This window comes from Rosa rugosa, chromosome 6, assembly GCF_958449725.1.
Source record: "Rosa rugosa chromosome 6, drRosRugo1.1, whole genome shotgun sequence".
Classification (NCBI taxonomy): Eukaryota; Viridiplantae; Streptophyta; class Magnoliopsida; order Rosales; family Rosaceae; genus Rosa; species Rosa rugosa.
This window is the reverse complement of record NC_084825.1, coordinates 7,751,648-7,760,704: the sequence shown is the minus strand read 5'-3', so window position 1 is coordinate 7,760,704 and position 9,057 is coordinate 7,751,648. Positions and strand designations below refer to the sequence as shown.

At 38.9% G+C, this 9,057-nt stretch overlaps 1 protein-coding gene across 1 annotated transcript; it reads left to right on the top strand.

The window, feature by feature from the left end:
- Positions 1–210: 210 nt before the first annotated feature.
- LOC133716150 (protein FAR1-RELATED SEQUENCE 5-like) lies at positions 211–3,628 on the top strand. The gene is made up of 4 exons (XM_062142880.1): positions 211–2,363; positions 2,450–2,502; positions 3,311–3,413; positions 3,517–3,628. The coding sequence occupies exons 1-4, from the start codon at positions 211–213 to the stop codon at positions 3,626–3,628; spliced, it is 2,421 nt and encodes an 806-aa protein (XP_061998864.1).
- Positions 3,629–9,057: the final 5,429 nt, after the last annotated feature.

The following is a 9,057-nucleotide window of genomic DNA, read 5'->3' as shown; positions in this document are numbered from 1 at the left end:
CATCCCTTGGAGTTTTCGCGCCAAAAGTTGAAGACTTGGAAGCAGAGACTTCGATCTACAGTATGGATTCTGTCTCTTTTCTGATTTGTTTGATTTCCACTCACTCTAGGCGGGTTTTTTTCCATATTTTGGGACTTTTCTTCTTTCTGTTTCTGAGTTTGGTTTTTGTTTCGATTGTTGATCTTATGTGTGCTTTTCAGTTTCAAATAAATGGAGTCAGAGGATGATCAAGTTTATATTCCTCAAGTAAAGGCAGAGTTGATGCCTAAATTATACCAAGAGTTTGAAACAATAGATGATGTTGCTGCTTTCTACAATAGATATGCAAAAGAAGCAGGGTTTAGTATTAGAAGTCATTCTAGTGCGACCAGCAAAGATAAGAAACAACTTATGAGGAAGGAATATGTCTGTTATAAGCAAGGAGATTCCAAAGTTGAAGGAGAAAAGCGTAAGAGAGGATTACCAAAAGTGGGTTGTAAAGCGAGAATTGCAGTTGTGAGAAAGAAGGAGTCTGGAAGATATGCAATCTCTGTATTTGTTGAGGCTCACAACCATCCATTAACAAGCCCGCCTAGAGTACATTTGTTGAGATCTCACCGTCATGTTTCAGAAGTTAACACAGTTCTATCACAGCAACTAAGCTTGGTGAATGTGGAGAAACATAAACAGTTTGAATTCTTTGGTGTTCAGGCAGGTGGCATTCAAAATATTGGTTTTATACAGCGTGATCTGTATAATTATGGAAGAACTTGTCGTGAAGAGAAGAAGGGGCGTGATGGAGATCTACTGTACATGCATTTTGAGAATGAGAAAGAAAAAGATTCTTCTTTTGTCTATACAATGGATGGAGATGAAGAAAACAGAGTAACACGGTGCTTTTGGGCTGACTCAATATCAAGACGAGCTTATAGCTTTTATGGAGATGTAGTTATCTTTGATACTACATACAACACAAATCGGTATGGAATGATTTTTGCACCATTCACTGGTGTTAACAATCATGGGCAGACAATCATCTTTGCTTGTGCATTCTTGAATGATGAGACAGCCGATACTTTTGTTTGGTTATTCAAGGAATTTCTAAATGCTATGCCAGGAGATGCACCAGAAAATGCCCCCAAGATGATCATTACCGACCAAGATCCTGCTATGACTAAAGCCATTTCAGAAGCACTCCTACAAACATTTCATAGATATTGCAGTTGGCACATTCTTAATAAATTTTCTGAGAAGCTAGATGCGATTAAATATCGGGATTCCTACCAAGACTTTCATAGCTGCATATGGAATTCAAGTAGTAGAGAGGAGTTTGACTCAAGATGGATTGAAATTATTGAGAAGAGTGGGTTGAGTGATAACAAGTGGCTGGAGTCGATATACGAAATTCGTTCATCATGGATACCAGCATATGTCAATCATGTTTTCTCAGCTGGAATGTCTAGTAGTCAAAGAGCAGAGAGTCAACATTCTTTCTTAAAGAATTATGTTTCTAAGTGGAATTCATTGGTGGAATTTATGGTTCAGTTTAAGAGGGGGCTTCTTCACCAACGACATTATGAGTTAGAGGAGGATCATATTAATATTGATGAGAAGGCAAAAACTGTCATGTCCCTTGACATAGAAGATCATATGGCCAAGGTTTATACACGTAAACTATTTTATGAAGTTCAAGAACAGTTGAGAGAGAGCTTCAAATATAAACTTGAACTTGTGTTTGAAAATGTCACTCAAGAACAGTTTAAGGTTATACGAAAGAACATTGATACTTGTAAGTCTCGTGAACTTACTTATGAAAAGAAATCTGATTTTGCATCATGCAGCTGTAGAATGTTTGACAGTCAAGGTTTCCCATGTCGGCATGTTTTGGCATATTTGATTAAGATACAAGATGTTGATAAATTGCCTATTCAGTATATTTTGAAGAGATGGACTAAGGCTGCAAGACATAGAGTTGTGTTAGATTGTAATGGAATGGAGATAAAAGATAACAAAGCTTTACTTGCAAGGAGGACTAAACTATTCCAGCATGCTACATATGCAATTGATAAGGTTATGGTGAGTGATGAGGCTACCAAGTTGTTTATGGAAGCATTGGATGCTTTTTTGGAGAATATTAAACCATTAATTAGTAATGAAGGTGGACAAACTGCAGTAGATTTGGAGACCGAGACCAATAATGCTACTATTCGGCATGTTTTTAATGAACCACATCAAGTGAGAGCAAAAGGGTGTGGGAGAAGGTTGAAGAAAGGAAAAGAGAAGAGGAAAGTTAAGGTAAATGCCAGTCAAGGTAGGCAATGCCATGGATGTGGACTATTTGGTCAGTCACATGACAAAAGAAATTGTCCAACACTTCATGGAAGGTAAGATACCTGTGTTTGATATTATTGTTCATGGCAACATTTTTATCGATTGATATTGATGACTTTATTTTTGCTTATTTATGTAGACCTGCTATTGATGAAAATGGAGATTCAAGTTCCACTAGTATGGATGAGGATAGTTGTTCATCATCTCATTTGGCAGAATAATGTCTCAAACAAATCAGTTCACTAGCAGAAAACATGCTCTTTAAGGTAAGCTTCGAGTTTTCTGTATTTGGTATTTTTTGGATTTTGCATCTGATTTGGTCAGTTTAAGGGATGTTGCTACTGTGCTTGTGTTTGATATGTTCAAAAATAGCTATTGGTTTTGGTTTTGAGTTTCTTGACAAATAGCTACAGTGTTACTGTTTTTGGTTTTGCTTGCGTTTGATTTTTTCAGAAATAGCTGCAGTAGATTGGTTTTGAATAGGGGCAAGAGTGTTTCCCAATGCTCCTGAGTGCAAGGACAGAATACTAGTGAAATTGGAACATTGGTAGAAAACTTTAAGTTTTTTGTGCAGCTATTGATGTCTGGAGGCAGTATGAGAATATTCGTGGGAGGGTAAAGTAGACTAAACTTATCATTCTTAAGTTTGGTATCGATTATTGGCTATAAAAAGAAGTTTGTTAGTGATTAATTGGAAAAAAACAAAAAAAAAGAAAGAAGGAAAAAGAGCTACTGTGCTTGTGTTTGATTTGTTGAGAAATAGGTAACTATAATTGGTTTTCAGTTTCTAGGGATATTGCTACTGTGCTTGTTTTTGATTTGTTCAGAAATAGCATTTGTTGATTGGTTTTGAGTTTGTTTAGAAATAGAAATCTATGCTTGTGTTTGATTTGTTGAGAAATACCTATTGTGATTGGTTTTCAGTTTGTTGAGAAACATCTATTGTGATCTTCATTTACAAGTTTGGTTTTGAGTTTATTGAGTCTATTTGATTCTGCAGGTTTTGGATGCATTTATAAGCTACTGTGCAGGTTTGATTCTGCAGGTTTTGGTGGTCTCTTTGATTCTGCAGGTTTTGGATGCATTTATAAGCTACTGTGCAGGTTTGATTCTGCAGGTTTTGGTTGTCTTTTTGCCTATTCTGCATTTATAAGCTACTGTGCAGGTTTGATTATGTAGGTTTTGGTTGTCTCTTTGATTCTGCAGGTTTTGGAAGACATTTTGGATCATTTCAAGATTATATGGTAGACTGAGGATCATAGTGAAGAAATTATGTAATGGTTTCAATTGTGGATACTCAATTGTTGCTGATTTGTAATGATTCCAGATGACTTGTAATGATTCCAGATGATTTGTAATGATTCCAGAAAATGAGGTGTGGAATGATGCAATGTTAGACTCAAAATGTTCCAATCTGGAACCATTTCATTCCTTCTATAATTCTGTAGAGTGTAGAGTACAACAGATGAAAAATAGCTTAGCAAGAGCAAAGCTCTGTGATTCCAGAAAATGCACATTACATTCACATGTTCTATACAAATTGAAGTCGTAAAGCTCTGTGTTCAATCCTTCGTTTCTTCTTCTTATGCCATTCAATCCTCTTGCATTCCACTGCAATGTCCTTTTTTTTTTCTCCCTCCAGTCCCCTTACTTTCATTTGGAGTTTGGACCTGTTCCTTACTCCACTTCCTACACTTTGCATTCATCTGTTTCTTTGTTAACATTTTCAACGTGGCCTCTTGGTCTTTACTACTATATCTTTAGTGAACATTTAAGTCTTCCTCGCTCATGATCCAACTGATCTCTAGCAACCGCAAACAGATTTTGTTTCCCTACAATGGATCAAACAAATCTTTTAAACATAATCATGAAAGAACACCTGCAAACAACATCCAATGATCGCCAAAAAAAAAAACATGACATTAGATAGAAAATAATGGAATTTTAGGGTAAACAATGAGGCACTGTGGAAGTATATCACCAAAACAAAAGGAACCAAATGCTCAATACAAAAAAGCTCATAATCATGCTGCAATCAGAGTAAGATTCATAAGTTAATCAAAGCTTCTTAGATAGTGGGTCAAAACACACATATATGAAAGCAAAGCCAAAATAAAAAATGAAATAACAATATTCTCGATATGATAATATACACAAAGTGAAAAAACACATAACGAAGAGACATAGCAGCAACATCATAATCCCAACAAAAACACCAAACAAAATTAAAGGAAGGCCTTCACCAATTGATTTTGTTCTCACAAATTGAAGGCCTTCACCAATTTTGCATCTGATCTCTTAGCAGGTAGCACCATGGAAGCCCAACTTTAGATAACCACTGCTTTTTTCTTTCTTTTCTTCCATGGCAGAGTTTTTGACCACTACCTAGTTCAGGGACAAAAAGAAAAAATAGAAGAAATGCTAAATTCACCACACAAAGAACAGCAGAATCACAATTATAGTATCAATCACTAAAACCGAACCAAAGAAAAAGCTCAATATATGAACAGTTATCTTCTTTCAATGCTTTTGTTTTGGCGGTGGGAGATTCGTTCAAATAGGTTCGGAATTGAACGATACCCAGAATAAAAGCATGCAAACAGAGCATGAAGCAGCAAACCCATATACAAACCCAATTATTCTTATTTTTTATCAACTAAATTGATGCCACCCCATTCAAAGACCAAAACTTTACAACATATTCCTCAAAACCCATCAGCCACATTCATCTCAAAAAGCAAACCCGACATAATCTCCACATTCATCAGCCACATTCATCTCAAAAAGCCACCTGTAGATGATTGCAAAAAAATCAGTAATCCCAAAAACAAAATCAGTAATCCCAAATCTTCAGTAATCCCAGAAAACTCAAAGCTTTACCTTATACGGCCACTTGGGGAGCTTCATCGGGGTCTTCACCGGTGATGAGCTCCGTTGACCGCGTCATCCTCGAACCCAAACAGCAGCAGTGAGGAGGACTAAGGAGATGACGAGGTTCGGCGGGGACTAATATCAGGCGTCGCCGGGGGAATCACTCCGGCCATGTTAATGATTTTGGGTTCGTGCAACCTGAGATGAGTTTCTTGTCGTGGAGATGAGAAGACCTGGAGTTTGGGTGGAGAAAGAGAACCAGAGCTTTGGTTGCATCGACAAAACAGTGGAGACTCTACAGTGGGTTTGAGGCTTTAGGCTTCGACCCGCGATGGTTTCTAGTATTTGGAGAACTGAAGAGATGAGAAGAGATTGTGGAGAGCTGATTTTGATCTGGTTCTGGTCTTCGATGAAACCAAAGTGGAGTCAGGTTTTGATCGTTCTGGAGCTTTAGGCTTCGACCCACGTTTTGGTTTTCAAGGACTTTGCATCTGAGCCGCTTGTTTTCATTTAAAGCAACGGACGGCCTTGATTGATCCATCCGCAACTTAACTATTGCAAGGACGTCCTCTTTAGAACCTTGCTGTATATATATATATATATATATGGGCACTTCAATATGAGGCCTTCCCCAAGAATTACTTGGTTGCCTTGGTTGTGAGACGGCCCTTGTCCCTTGATCATGGCGATGGGGCTTATTGGGTATACATGTCAGATCTAAACTTAGATTTTGTTTCCTGCAGCTCAATTACGGTTGCAATTCGGACACCCCAACCTAAGCTGTTGTTCTCACTTCTCAGTGGTGTGCTTCTATGCATCAGTGACAAAGCGAATGAGGCTTTTGGAATTGGGAGGGGGGCAGAGTGGGTTATGGTTTTGCAACAAAGTCTTGGGGGTGGCTTTTGGAGATTTGTTTTTAGCTAAAGCGACACAAGAAGTTCTACACTTTGAATTTAAGATTTTATTTGAAAGGTCTCAAAGTTTATAATTTATGAACTTTGTTTCATTAGAGAATACGTGAAGTTACTTAGGTGATATTTCTTTTTGTCATGCCCAAAAAAGTGTGGGACGTCATGTGTAATATTTAGTTGTTTGCAAGGGAAGCAAGCATACCCTCTTCTGGTTTTTGAGCTTTCCTCCAGCGCGACTGCAATAGTACTGCACTTTAAGTATGAGAAAGTTTTCCAAGAATTGTGGACTACTAGCACATCAACAAAAGGGTTGTATTATATTGGGGAGCTGATTGTTCCAGCGACTTTAAATTTACTGGCGGCAATGCCTAGGGATAAGGTTGACCTAAGGTCTAACTTGAGCGCTGTCGGGAATCAACTGGTGCTATTATCGTTGGGCAGTGCTAGTTTTTTGTGCCCTAAAGGTGCTTCTGCAACATCAATTTGTATGTTTGAGAGATTTTTAGAACCAATATCGAGCTCTATATCTATCTATTGCGACACCTACTCTTCTCTTCTAGTTTTCTTCACTATTTCAGGAATGTCAACCAAGCATTAGTAGTGAAAGTTGAATTTTCACTCTAAGCCTCTTGCAGCGGTCGTTGAACCTAGACCAATTGTCCCTAAAATCTCAAGGGCCACCAGAAGGCCACCATGCCGCCATCTTTGGCAGTAATCATTTATAGTAAGCGCTCCAAGCAATTGGTGAATACTCCCATTGTGCCAATCAGTATGGACTTCAAACCTAACTTGGAGTTGCCTCAGCTTGAAGAAGCTTTGGTGGTGTCACCACTAGGGTGGCTGGTGGGTAGCAAACCAATGTTAAGAATGTGAAGCCTTCGAAGCTAAAGCTGGCCTCAGCTGGTTCGAAGAAACCAAGAAAGAAGCAGAGACTGAAGCATGCATTGGTTCTTAAAGAGGATGAAGCAAAAAATGTAATGTCTGTTGGCATGCATCTCCGAAGATGCCCTCTTTGCGTTCAGAGGTCCTTTTATTATGAATAAATTTGAGTTTGAATTTGACCTTATTAATTCAATCCAAACTCCGGCAATATAAGGATACTTGGTTACTTGAAGCACGGCATTATCCAAGACATCTTTACATAGGGTTTCTAACTTGGCTAGGTTCTCTAGGCAGTAGCTTAATTTTGACTGTCCTTTAGGGTTTAAGAAAATAGATAAGAATTGGAAAGGCAAAATTCTCAATCAGGTCATATTTTATGAAAATTTTCCCATTCAATCAGCATAAATTTTTATTTCCCATGAAGGTCTTTTATTGTTAGACAATATTTTTTTTGACAAAATTAGTTTTACACCCAATTTCACAATGATTTATTAGATTAAACCCAATAAATTTTCTTTTCATTCTACACCCAATCTACATCATCAAACGTTCCTTATTTAGTTTTCCAATTAATACAATTTCCATCCACTTTTTGCTTCCCATTGTACCCTTTAGTAGCTTGTAGAAAGTCATATGGAAAGAAATAAATCTATATGCCTAGATTATAGATAGCATTTTCATCGAGGAAAACTCTTATATATAGCACCATGTTTCAAACTTATACAGATACTAGTTTAGTTTTCGTAGATCATAAAAAAAGAAGTTCACACTGTTGTTGTGTATCACCTATGCATTCGTGACCATATTCTCTTTGTAATTTTTGGCTTTCAAAATATAGTATCTACAAATACGGTATGTTATTTGTGAGATTTAGTTTTTCAAATTTTTTCTTTTATTATCATTGCCCTGAATTTCTTAAGAGTATCTTGTTGGATTAGAACTCAAGGTTGTAAGCTTTGGGAATGATAGGAATGAAATTACCTAGCGGGCTTGCTCTGCTAGGGTTGGGAGAGCACCACCTCCGGCCTCTCTGTACCTTTCTCCATCATCGATGGAGTACTATTCCGGCACCATTTTCGGCGTCGAATCTATCGCGCACGACTCACCTCGTGCCCTGTATCAGGTCGTGGTTCGCACCGTGGCCTATGGCAACCTCTTTTGTTCAGATCCTTTCTAATGGTGGCTTCTCTGTCCAATGGGGAGAAGAAGATGTTGCGCTGTCCTCCTGGATCGGGATGGCACCGAGAGTCGGGTGGCTTCGCCCAATTCGGGTGCGACTGAAGTTGATGCAGTTGTTGGAGCGGTGGTGGGGGTCGAGCTTTCCTCTTGGTTTCTTCTTTCCAGATCGGATATGTGGGAACGAGGCAGGAGATTCGATCGACGGCGGCGCAGCAGTCCTTAGGTGATGGCGGTGCGACAGTCCGGCGCAGGTTTGGGACGGAGGTGAAGCAGTCGAGTGCCGATGTGGGGCTCCAAGATTGTCTCGGATGGGGCTATATGACTAGTGGCGTGGGTGGTGGTACTTGGAGTTGAGTGGACGGAACCGGGATTGGTTATTTTCTGCGAGGGAAAGCGGAGCTCTGGCTGGGGTCAAGGTCAGGGGACGGCTAGGTGCCCAGAGATTTTTTGGGTGCCCAATTGTGGACCTGGGCCATTTTTTGTTTGGACTACTCAAGATGGGTCTTTGCTTGGGCTTTATTTTCTATTTGGATTCGCATCTGGGATCCAGGAGACTTTTCATGGACTCCTTCTTCAACTACATTTTGGATTTGGATTATCGGCTACTTAGGTAGAAGATTGCTCTCTATTCGACGTATTATTTTACGTGGGGTAGGCAAGGTCGGTCACACTACCGCTAGTTACCTTGACAGAAGGTTACCCTCTGTTCAACGTATTTCTTTTCGTGGAAGTATGGTTGACCATACTATTGGTACTGTTTTACAGAGCCCGGGGTCTTCCCGGTGCTTCATCAAATGCTTTATTGCATCCCTTAATATCCTTGTTAGGTTTTATTTCCGATGCCTTATGTCATCTAGTATTGCTTTTGTTATCCTTTATTTTGATGTAGTTTCTACATTTATAA